This window comes from Megascapheus bottae, chromosome 1, assembly GCF_031878675.1.
Source record: "Megascapheus bottae isolate mThoBot1 chromosome 1, mThoBot2.hap1, whole genome shotgun sequence".
NCBI lineage: Eukaryota > Metazoa > Chordata > Mammalia > Rodentia > Geomyidae > Megascapheus > Megascapheus bottae.
In genome coordinates, this window is record NC_143509.1 from 75,613,140 (window position 1) to 75,626,555 (window position 13,416).

Below are 13,416 nucleotides of genomic sequence, written 5' to 3' on the forward strand. Positions count from 1 at the left end.
AAGCTGGAAGTGGTGCTGAGGCTCAAGTGGTAGAGCTCTAGCCTTGAGAAAATCCAAGGACAGTGCTCAGGCCCTGAGCTCAAGGCCAGGATTGGCAAAAAAAAAAAAAAAAAAAAAAAAAAAAAAAAAAAAAAAAAAAAAAAAAAACAGTCAGGACACACACCTCAATCATGATGTTCACGTCTTGACACATCAGGCAGAAAATAGATATAAAAAGCTTTTAAAAATAGGCCCCAGCATATAGGAAATGGGTCTTAGTCACATTAAATTAGAAAAATGATAAATGAAAGCATAAAAATTAAGAGAACATTACCTGAGTTAGTCTAACAACATAACAAACAATACAAGTAAACAGACCATGTGAGAAAAGGACTTGTGAACTTACAGTTGTTGTGTAAGCAGCCTCTGGATCATCTTCCAGCACCCGGGAAAGACCAAAATCAGAAACTTTGCATACTAAATTGCTGTTCACTAGTATATTCCTCGCTGCTAGGTCTCGATGAACATAGCCCATATCGGAGAGATACTTCATGCCTGATGCAATCCCTCGGAGCATACCAACCAGCTGGATGACTGTGAAGTGGCCATCGTGTTTCTATAAGAGAATCACATTATTCAGATTGAATGAATTTAATGTCCTGTGAAAATGTGTGTGTGTGTGTGTGTGTGTGTGTGTGTGTGTGTGTGCACGTGTAGTAAATCGACTCTTTGAATCAGTTGTACTGTAGAATTCTCCCAACCAGAAGCTAAAAAAAAATCAGTCTTATTTTTGGTCAATTGCCAAATTTGCTGACCATTGACTATGTTCATAGACGAATATGAGAATTTATTTGCCTTTTAAAGAAAAGGGAATATCTAGCTGAAGGCAATGAAGATGAGCTCAATAAAAGACAGAAGGGAACTAGCCAAAATAACTTCTAGAAAACATAATCTCAAAGTCTTGGAGTAACAAAAGGAACTAAAGTCAAATAATATAAGCAACTGCTGCTTAGAAAATAGAATATTCTCTGTAATTGCAAATAATAAATTAGCTATCTGAGTTAGCAAAAGGGCCACAAAACCTATGAGTGGTGAGGTTGGTGTACTATGAATATCCTAGTAATCAGGCCAGGTCACTTGCCAAAAATGAAACAAATTTAGGAATGCTTCAAGAGGAAAAAAAAACAGGATAAGCAGAAAATGATTAGACTTTTCCTTTTCTTTCATTACATAGGGTAAATAGAAAAGAAGTTCTTGGCTATTGATTGAAAATAAGACTACATCAGAGAGGATTACGTTAAACACCATAATGTGAATAATGAACCAGGTAGGACAATGTTATAATAGTTAGTGAAGACTTATTCCCTCTGCTTTGTTCTTTTTGAACAATGTACATTTACACACCAGTAAAAAACAAAGCCCATGTATAATCTGTACAAGATAAATGTTTTGACAAAATTCGATACAAGTAGCATCATTGAAGTTAGGAAAGAAGAAAATATTTTATGCTTGAAAAGTAATGCATCTTGTTCCACTTAGTTATTTGTAAATCATTCTCTTTAATAGAGTTGTAGAGAAAAACATAAAAATTTTCCAGTTGCTTTATAAAATGGACAAAATTTATTTGTGAGTGATATTTCAGTAAATATCTAGTAAGATTTATAATTTCATATTACCTTACACCATATAGTATAAGTGCAAAAATAATATTTTAAATTTGTCCATATTAAAACTGCTTCTATAAAAAGGTTTCATTTAAAACTGCAACATAGCTGAAACTCAGGTAGAGCTTGACTGTATCTTACACAAAGATACAGCATCTTTTATAATGATGATTCATTGTTCAGTTAAATAAGCTTATAACTGCAAATGAAATAAACTTTATCTTACTCTATCGACTTATCTCCCAGGTAGCTTTCTGATAATATCTCTTAACTCATGCGCAGAGTAAGGGAAGAGCCTCTCTTAAGAGAAGCACTCTCCTAGCAAGGTTCTCTTGTATAATTAATGTCAAAAAGATAACCTAGCAGAGAAAATCTTTGATGTTATTAGCTCTTTATGTTTCTAATCCATCTTTTTAGACAGTACACTATTAGATGAAATCAGTCTCTTCTATCATGTATCCTGCTTACCTTTCATACTAGGAATCTCAGAATTTCTAAGTAGCATTGGAAGAATAAATTCTTTTGGTTTGGAAAGTATCACCCTAAATTTTGCTTGCCTAGCATGCACGAAGACCTAGGTTCAATTCCTCGGTATCACATACATAGAAAAAAGCCAGAAATGGTGCTGAGGTTCAAGTGGTAGAGCTCTAGCCTTGAGAAAGTCCAAGGACAGTGCTCAGGCCCTAAGCTCAAGCCCATGACTGGCAAAAAAAAAAGTTTCTACTTTTATTTCAAAAAGTGAAATTACATCCTATTATGGCCATTTTTAGGCCAAATTGGAAATGTAAATAAATGGCTGTATTGGAAATATAAACTAAGTAGAAACTTTATTTATGTTATTCAGATAGTAGACTCATCAAACTCAAGAATTGGAGAAAATATCCCATACAAAATACAGAGCAACTAATTTAATAACTTTATATTTAATAAATAAACCAGTGATAACTAATCTTTGAAACATTTTTGGTTCTAATGACTTTGAACATTGTTTCTTAAAGGCTGAATTGTTATTTTAAGCTTTTACATATATCAAGTAAAATAGTTGTGGAAGACCAAGTTGAAATTTAATTTTCTACTTATTCTGAGGGTAATGAAAAGCCCTAATAATTTATTTATCAAGATATAATTCCTATAGCATACAATTTACCTGTTTAAAATTAACACCTTGTTTATTCTTAATGTATTAACAGACTTGTAAAATTATCCTTAATATCAATGGTACAATTTTTTCATCCCTCTATAGACACTAACCATCTTTCATCCATTTTTCCCATTCCCATGTCATTACTAGCGTGCTTGTTTCCTCCCTCCCTTTCTTCCTTCCTTCCTTCCTTCCTTCCTTCCATTCTTCCTTCCTTCCTTCCTTCCTTCCTTCCTTCCTTCCTTCCTTCCTTCCTTCCTTCCTTCCTTCCTTCCATTCTTCCTTCCTTCCTTCCATTCTTCCTTCCTTCCTTCCTTCCTTCCTTCCTTCCTTCCTTCCTTCCTTCTTTGTGTGTGTGTGTGTGTGTGTGTGTGTGTGTGTGTGTGTGTGTGTGTGTGTGTGCCAGTCCTGGGACTTGAACTCAGGGCCTGGGTACTGATCTTGAACCCTTTTTGCTCAAGGCTAGAGCTCTGTCACTTGATCTAAGGTGCCACTTCTGCCTTTTTCTGTGTATGTAGTACTCAGAAATTGAACTCAAGGCTTTGTACATACTAAGTGAGCACTCTACCAGTAGACTGAACTCCAGGCCCCAACTAGCCTATCTTTTCAGATTTTCTTGTTTTGTGTAGTTTTCAATCATATCAATATACGGTGAAGCATTTCCAAGACTAATTCACATGGTAGTGTTTATGAGTACTTTACTCTTGCATGTGTGTGCATGTGTGTGAGTTCGTATGAACTCAGCACCTGAGTGCTGTCCCTGGGCTTTTTTCAAGACTACTGCTGTACCCTGTGACCTGTATTTCTAGCTTTTGATGGTGAATTGGGCATGAGTCTCATGATTCTTCTGTCTTTTGAACTATGTATGGTCTCAGATCTCAGCAGGATTACAGGTATGAGCCACTGGCATCTGGCTACCTCGGGGTTTTTATTGTTAAAATGTTACTTTGCTTTTGTTCATATACCAGTCGATAGGAATGTGAATTGCTTTTATGTTATAGAGACTTTTGAATTGATCATTCTCTCTCTTCTACTCTCATTTGCCCATGATTGGGCTTGAATTCAAGGCTTAGATACTGTCCCTGAGCTTTTACATTCAAGGCCATTACAATGCCATTGAGTCTACCTAGGCTGGTTGGACCATCAAGCCTCACATCTCAGACTTTTGAATAGCTAGAATAATAGTCATGAGCCACGGAGACTGGCAATTTTAAACTGATCATTTAAAACATTTTTGTTACCAATATTTGAATATATACAATGTTTCTTACTTTCTAATTCATTTGGCTATGATTTTTTTTGAACCACAAAGTCAAAACTATGTTGGCAACTCTATGACATGTATCTGCCTTTTTTTGCAGTAAGGTAGTATTTGTGCTAATTGTACAAAGTTCTGATAGTCAAAAGCATGGAAACCTTAACAGGTGACCAAATTGTACTATTATTTTTAGCCATAAGCACTCACAGGAGAAAGAAGATAATCTAATGTTTTTTAAAAAAGAAATGCATGCAAGTGAAGAAGTGAAACCTTCCATACATTTGAATCTATAATTGTATACTTTCAGATTCAACAGCTATGAGAAAGGGATGAAGCAAGAAGTGACATCAGAGGAAAGAGAAATGGCATCGATAATAAATGCCTTTATGTATTCTCTAAAATATTGAGGTTCTGTACCTGCTAGCCTAAGGAGTGAACCAAAACTGAGGGGAGAGAGAGCTATACTGGATTCAGGCTGACTCTGTTATGGTGTCCTGGCCTGGGGTGATATGACTTTCTTTATCCAAGACTATTTATAAACATGTGCTTGAAAGAGGGCCTCAAATAATAATTATGAATTATGTGGAGAACACATATATGAATCGCTACAATCTTGTTTGGGTGAAAATAGGCAAGATTCATAAAACACTATGAATTAGTCATAGTTTTCTTAGGTATTATCTTACTTAATCTTCACAGTAACTTGTGGGGATATGTAAGTGTAGTTATTTTCCTCTATCTGGTAGATAGTAAATTGAATGATGATATATAATAACCAGTAAGTTGTAGAGCTGGGATACAAATAATCTAATTAGAGCACTGTATCCTTATCTATTGTAGTTGCTGGAAAAACTTGTGGCTAATATTTGCCTAAATATGGGTGACTTTGGCATAATGAGCCATGGCCTAAAAGAATTCTGAGACTATCACATCAAAACCAATGAAAGTGGGAGAACTGAAGAAGCAGGCCCCATTCATCTTTGTCTGGCTGAGAAGAATAGCCCCATTTATTTATATATAATATATTGCACAAATTTATTATAAAAAAGAATGCAATTCTCTTTTTAAAATAAAATCTATATTTTTCTTTCTAAAGTCCTTGTCACCTCTCCTTAAGCTTAGTTTAGCATATCCAGGTTTCTTTGAATATGACCAGTGATTAAGGAATGATGACAGCTTCAAATAACCTTTGATAATATCTTTAAGTGCATGGATTGCTGCTGCTATTTTATTCCCATTGCATTGTGTAAAATAGTCTGGTTTCCTTTCTTAAGGCTGAGCACAAGTGCTATGCTATTTATGTAGTGGTTTTATTTCATCATCTGCTGTGCTGCCATGTATTGTGCAGCACTTGATAAATATTAATTCAAATTGCATTGAATTGTTTATGAAGAGAGGAGAGCAATGTGAGAGCACTGAGATTTAATAGCCTTGGGCTTCTGTCTAGAGATTAATCAAAAGGAAACTGATTTTTTTTATTATATATGTTTTCTTCCCAGAAAGGTAGATTCAAATGAAAGAGAGTGAATGTGGCATGTTTCCATACTGTCTCAGAGCTGAGTAGCTAAAGTTCTGTTTATCTTCACCCTGCTTCTTCTTTGCTCTCCACCTGAGTGCTGAGAAACATGGGTTGATTCTGGGCGGGGAGTTTGGCCTAGTTGTAGAGTGCTTGCCTAGCATACACGAAGACCCGGGTTCGATTCCTCGGTACCCCACATACATAGCAAAAAGCCGGAAGTGGTGCTGAGGCTCAAGTGGTAGAGTGCTAGCCTTGAGAAAGTCCAAGGACAGTGCTCAAGCCCTGAGCCCAAGCCTGGGACTGGCAAAAACAAAAACAAAAACAAAAACAAAAAAAAGCCCAAAACAAAACATGGGTTGATCCTCTGATAGAAAGGGTGAGCTTGATTGGAATGGGTTGAACAAAGATGTTACCATTCTGCAAACCATCAGGTCCATTTTCAGACCCTAGAGCACAGCACCCACCACATTTGAGGCATCACTAGCGTGACACATTATCTCTGCAATCACACATGCTCTGTTCAAGGAGTTTCCAGTCTTGACCTGGTGATTTATTCATAGACACTTTTAAGTTTCACATTACTTTATCTTGTGCTTGGTTTAAGCTTAGGACAAATGTAGGATCTGAGTGTCATGATGCCCTAAAACTACCACTCAAACTATCTAATAAATTTCTTTGTTTTAATAAATATACTAGATCTTTTGACAACATAAATCTCACCCTATCACTTGTGTAACAATTTGCCATGACTATCAACAATAGAACAAGATGCAACATTTTCAGTATGTGTAAAGGCATGATACCTGCTTCTACCCTCAGTCCTTTATATGAAGATAAAAGTTTTGTGTGAGTGTCCCCCCTACAATTGGCAATGATTACTACATTCTTCTACATGGTCCTTGCTCATGAGTTCTAGTCTTTTGTGAGTTGAGTTCTTTACAAGTATCATCTTTTTCAGGGGATTTCAACTTTATGATATTCTTCTGAATATCATTAATTGACTATCTTCTGCCAGACAACAATCACTTTTGTTGTTAGAATTCAATATGGGAAACAAAACAAAAAGGTTTCTGTTCTAGTCCTACCTGTACAAAATTAGAAGCAGAGAGATTGAACAATAGAAAAATAAGTGAGCTCATTTTAAATAATGAGAGCTAAAATAAATAAAATAGAGTGACTCGAATGATCAAACAATGTAAATTAATGAGCTTGTCATGCTTGAAAATATAGGTCAATCAGGCTAGAATCAATCACTTAACTGAATGAGCAGAGTCAGACAGCCCTTGAAAGGTACACTGAGTATAATCATGGACAGCCCTGTAAACCATTACAAAGCATTTGAAATCAGATCTAAATTGTAATGATAATTTTATTTGAATAATAATATATTCTGATTTGAATGTAGAAATTGCAAGGAGTTATTGGGGAAATACAGGTGACATGAACCAAGTCACCAGTTAAATTCAATGTTATTACCCAAGAGCTTTGCTACTAGGGCTTCTTCATGACAGAAGCTAAGAGAGTAGATATATCCTGTTTTGAGCTGAATTGAATTCATTCAATTTTACCTTTAGATCAATGAAGCTACTCAAACTTTCGATATGTACTGAGTTATTGTCTTGAGTTACTTTCCATGGAGAGTTAGCTTTATGGTAGGAAATTCTCTGAGAATAATCACGAGTAAACAAATGTTCTGAAGTATTCATTATAATTGGAGCCATTATTTTGTTTGAAAGCAAGTTTGTATGCCTGATGTTTTTGCTATAAATTAAAGATAGTGCAATAAATATCTTGTAATATTTGTTATATATCATTCTAATTTTTTCTGGAGAACTATACTGATGTTGACCTTGCCAGCCAAATTGCCTTAGAAACTGTGAAAAAGATCTGTGCATCATAATAAAAATCACTATATGCAAGCTCTTGCACAAAAATGTGAAATTCTCTATAAAAATAGATATTTCTAATGTCTCAAAATTGTGACTTTGAATGATAAGTAATACTACATTCAGGAGAGGATAGGTAGTCAATAAAAAAAATTACATATTCCTCACTCAACATATATTTATAGATGATACAATTAACAGCAGTGTGTCCTAGTTCCTTACACTAAAAAGATTAACTTCAAAAGACGTTTTTCAGAAAGCCTCTTCAACAAATAGTGCTGGAAAAATTGGATATTCATGTGTAGGAAACTGAAGTTAGATCCTTACATATCACTCTGAACCAGAATCAATTCCAAAAGGATCAAAGATCTCAATGTAAGATCAGACATCCTGAAAATATTATAGGAAGGGTTAAGGAGAAACACTAGGGTCCTTGGTACAGGTTGAAACTTCCTAAGGAAAGACCCAGAAACATAGCAAATCAAAGAAATGCTGCATAAATGGGATTGCATCAAACTGAAGAGTTTCTGCATGGCAAACAACATAGCTAGTAAGTTAAATAGAAAGCCCACAGAATGGGAGATCTTTATTAGTTATGCATCAGAAAGGTAATCATATCTAAAATATACTTAGAGACTGTTCAACCTCTCTGGTTATTAAAGAAGTGCACAACAACATATCACTGAGATTCCCCTTCACCGAAGACCTAATGGCCATTATCAAAAAATCCAGTAATGATAGATGCTGGCAGGCTTGTGAGCAAAAGGGAACACTATTACACTGATGGTGGGAAAGTAAACTTATTCAATCTCACTGGGAAGCAGTATGGAGTTTTCTCAAAAGATTAAACCTAGACTTCCCTATGACCAAACAATCCCACACCTGGGCATTTACCCAAATGACTACAAACCAGGCCACATTAAAGCCATCAGCACAACCATTCATTGCAGAATTATTTACCACAGTTATGATATGAAATTAACTCAGATATCCCTTAGTAGATGAATGTATCAAGAAAATGTGGTATATTTTCACAATGGAATTCTATACTTTCATCAGAAAGAATGACAGTGCCCCATTCATAAGGAAATGGAAAGACTTGGAAAAATTACTAAGTGAAGTAAACCAGATCCCAAGCAACAAGCTGAATGTGTTCCCTAATTTGTAATAATTACAATATGCCTAGGATATTCTTAGCAGAAGACCACAATGGCTCAATGGACATGTGGCTATGACCATATAAAATGATGCTTCTCGAAATGAACTTTAAAAAATGGGAAGAAGAGGGTTTTGTATGTTTGTTTCTTCATAGTACTTTCAGTTTTTTCTTCCTTCTTTTTTTCTTTTGTTTTATTCCCTAATGTCATTGTTTATTTATTTCCATGTCGTTTTTCTTCCATATAAGTTTATGTGGTTTGAGGAAGGGACGAGGAATCACAGAAATGGTGGGAAAAGGATGTAATAGCTATATTCACTAGACACTGTGCTGGAAATGAACTTTACAGCTTGGGGAAGAGGAAGGTCAGGAGGGGAAAAGTGGGAGAAAATGAGAAAGGGGGTAACACTATTCATACTGATTTATGTAACTGTACATCACCTTTACAATAAAATTCAAATTAACAAAAAAGATTTCTCCTAATGTAGTGCTGGTGGCTCATGCCTGCGATCCTAGATACTTAGGAAGCTGAGGTCTGAAGATTGTGGTCTGAAGCCAGACAGGACAGAAAAATCCTTATGAGACTCTTTTTTATTGTAATTAATAAAAGGATTACATAATATTTGCCAGATAGAAGGTGCATGAATTCACATATATTGATACCCTTTCACATGTCTTGGTCCCCATTATCCTCCCCTCCACCCCCCCCCCCCGCCGTTTTTCCCCCTTCCCTGTCCAATTTCAAATAACCAACTACAAATAAATCCAATATATCAGATAACAAAGTGAGATACTGTAACAATATGAGATAACCAAGGGACTGCAAAAGAGATGAGAGATAACATAGTACATTAAGGACAACAATCACTCATTGTATGGCTTTTGTCCTTATGAGACTCTTATCTCCAATTAATCATTCAAAAACCACAAGTGGAGCTGTAGCTCAAAGTGGTAGCCTTGAGCAAAAGAGCTCTAGATTGATGGCAAATGTGCAATATAAACAAATGAATAAGAAGAAATGAGGGATAAAATTCAATGTATATTCCATAAAACTTAAGAGAAGTGAGGGAAGGGTAGGTTGGGCAGGTTGGGTTAGAATGCTGAAAAGGGTGCCATTGTAAGACTTACAATGAAGTAATAAAAGTTTGATACATCAGACCATTTTTCTTAGTATACTAGTCCCAAATTCTTGTAAATGGTATCAGCTTTTAGAGGCAGAATGACAAAAAGAGCTTAGATGAAATCTGGTAAGATTTTGACATGAATAGAAAAGATTATTGTGAAGGAACTATGTCTTATTAAGTAGTTGGTAAAACATTGTAAGCCTCTTGACCCTTTGATTCTGTGTTGATGGCATCTTCTCTCAGAAAATAAGATGTTGTCGGAAGTGCAAGGAATTCATGAGACAAAAAGATGAGAATCTAGGAATAGCCTAATCAGAGGAGCTGGCTTCTGCTTTCAGATTGTCCCTTGCTATAAAAACTATCTCTATCCATACTGTTGTATTTTCACTTCTGCCATCGAGAAGTTCACTATTAAAATCTTATTTGCATTTGCAAATGCAGCTGAGAGGGAAATGTGAAGGATACATACTAATATCAATAGGATTAACCATAAACCCAGTTAAGTGTTGAACATACAGGTTAGATGTCATGGTATGATGTAAAGAAAAGTCTACCCTCAAGATATAAGGAAGAGATCATGTACTACTCTCTTGGATTTTATATCAGTAAAAGTTCAGAAACTGGGAATTGAATATGAAAAAGAAGCATATGACAAAGAACATAGCCTTTAAGAATTTTTTTTTGATTAGGTCAAGTAGTGTAGAGGGGAAAAACACCCTCTATTCCCATTTTTGAAGGAAATTCCCATTGGAATATTTTATTGGAAGTTAGGATTCTTTAGCTGTAGTCTATATTAGAAAAGATTTTCATGGGGCTGCCTGGGAACGAAAGTGGAATCTTGAAAAGAAATGAGTTCTGAGTTTGAAAGAAAATGAGTTCTGGACAATTGATTTATATATAATTTTGTGTTTACTTCTATAAACTAAACAGTTAAACATTCATTTCTTCTACATTTCTAAATCATAAAATTGACCATACTATAACTTTTTAACATGCTGTTGAATTTGAAAAAGAAAGAGCTTAGACAATTTATGGATTTGAAAAGACTAAGTAATTCTTATTTTAAAATAACAGTCAGATAAAATAATAGTATCTCCTTTTACTGAAACATAGATTCTCTAGCTGAAAAATCTTATAAATTCATATGGTATACTTAATAAATCCTTAAAGATCTTTCTTGTAATCTATCTGAAGTTTTAACTTAAGCTAGGCACAGTTATATTTTTAGTTAAAAATGGGAGAGGATACCAAGGGAAGGATTAGAAATTACAATAAAAAGAAACTAAAAATGTCACTTCTTATATGCCTAAAATAATCTAGGCAGAAAATAAGCAGATACGGAGTTGTGAAACATGGCAGTTGGGTTTCAGAATTACATTTTACATTTTTTCCTTTTTTAAAAAATGCCTATGTTTGAATGGATGTAATTTATACTCTCTAATGTGTATTGCATTTATTTAAAACCAAGAAAATTGGAAGTTGTATAGGAGTAGATAATTAGTATACCCATGAAAGGTTTTGTACATTATATCTGCTCAAGTCTGCATATCTGTTACAAAATCCCTTTAGGATTGTAATTCTGGTTTTCAGGCAAGGCTGAGCACCACAGATTGAGGCTTCCATATTCAGTTCTTTAAATTAAACTCTCATAGGTAGTTCAAATACAGAGAGAACAATCATACCAGAGTGTAGGAAGTGCATAGATTTTCTCTACAAATCAATTTAGTTGTAAATTACATGACAATTAAAAATCAGTAGAAAGATTTTTTATCCAAGAGGATAGTTAAGATTATAAAAGTGTAAACAACTTTGAGAATCTACCTCCGTCCAGTTAGAATGGCCATTATCAAGAAACCCAATAACAACAGATGCTGGTGGGGATGTGGCTAGGAGGCATCACTACTACAATGTTGGTGGGAGTGTAAACTCATTCAACCACTGTGGAAAGCAGTATGGCAGTTCCTCAAAAGACTAAACATAGAACTCCCCTATGACCCAGCAATTCCCCTACTTGGCATTTTCCCAGTTGTCCAGAAACAAGGGCATACTAAATCCACTAGCACAACAATGTTCATTGCAGCACTATTTACCATTGCAAAGATATGGAACCAACCCAGATGCCCCTCAGTTGATGAGTGGATCAACAAGATGTCATATTTATACACAAGGGAATTCTATGCTGATGTCAGAAAGAATGACATTCTCCCATTTGTAAGGAAATGGAAATACTTAGAAAAAAATCATATTAAGTGAAGTAAGCCAAAATGACCCAAAGGAACATAGGCTCAATGTTTTCCCTCTTTTGCAATACTTAGTACACATCTCCTAGCAGAGGATTACAATAGCTCAAAATCTAGGTACATAAGGTCATATAGGATGAGACTAATGAAATGAACTCCAGGATATGGTTTATCTTGTGGGATTGTTGTTCTTATGTACTATGTTATTTTTCTTTTTTTTGCACTTATGGTTAATCTTTTGTTGTTATTGTATCTGACTTTGTTACCTGGTATATTGTATATATATTTATTTGTTTATTTGAAATAGAGAAGGGAAGGGGGAAAACAAGATGATTGGGAGGGGGTTAGAGGAGGGAAATGGGGACAAAAACATGAGAAGCGGTATCAATGTGTGAGAAGCAATGCACCTATTACCTAACGAATGTAACTGTACCGCTGTATACACTATCCTGACAATAAAAAAAGAATTAAAAATGCATTTTCTTGATAAAAGGTGCTTCAAATGATATTGTGCAATATAGTGCTAGGTCATTAAAAGAGAAAAATTAAAAGGTACTAATGCTCTAAGTTTTGATTTAAAATTAAAAATTCACATATTCATAGATTTATCATTGAGGCTCATTTTATATAACTAATGTACACTAATAAAGAGAAACTAATTCAAAAGTAAAGACAGAATCTAAGTTTTCTCAAGGACCCTTGGCAAAATATTGATATCTTAGAAATAAGAATGCTATAATTTCAAATATTTGAGTGTTGAGTATCACATTAGTTTTAGATATATATATGTGTGTGTGTGTGTGTGTGTGTGTGTGTGTGTGTGTGTGTGTGTATGTGTATGTGTATGTATGTGCTTTATTTTTTTCACTCATGGCTGGTGCTTTACCACTGAAGCCACATCCTTACTTCTGGCTTTCATGCTGAAAATAAGAGTTTTGAAAGTGATGTGAACTCCAAGATATGAAAAAAGAAGTTTTTCTTTGTGGTTGTTGTTTTTAATGTACTATGTGACATTCTTTCTTTGTTCTCCTTTGTGTTTTATCTGCTGTTGCACTGTGTTTGATTTTGGTACCTGTGTATTGTGTATACTTTTATTTGAATTATGGAAGGGACGAGGAACAACAAAATGGTGAGACAAAGGACAAAGGGTGACACCAGTATTCACAAGATAATTAGTTGGGAATGAACTTTACAATTGAGGGGAGCTTGAGGGGAGGGAAAGTAAGAGAAAAATGTGGGAGGGAGTAACACTGTTTGACAAAATAATGTACTTACTACCTATGTCTGCATCTGTAACCAATCTGTACATCATCCCGAAAATGAAATTAAATTAAAAATAATTAAATGAATAAAATTTTTGAGGATTTCTGCCAGGCTGTCTTTGACCATGCTTTTCAAATCTCAACCTCCAAAATGGCTAGGGTTATGGACATGTGCTTCCAATGTCAA

General features: G+C 34.9%; 1 protein-coding gene across 2 annotated transcripts in view; it reads right to left on the bottom strand.

Annotated features, from left to right (window-relative positions):
* Nucleotides 1–13,416, bottom strand: part of Epha6 (EPH receptor A6) — a 707,005-nt gene that overhangs the window by 103,536 nt on the left and 590,053 nt on the right. For both annotated transcript variants that reach the window (XM_090347618.1, XM_090347625.1), the window contains one exon: nt 386–595. In XM_090347618.1, coding sequence (XP_090203744.1) covers nt 386–595 — 210 coding nt within the window. The remainder of the gene's footprint in view (nt 1–385; nt 596–13,416) is intronic.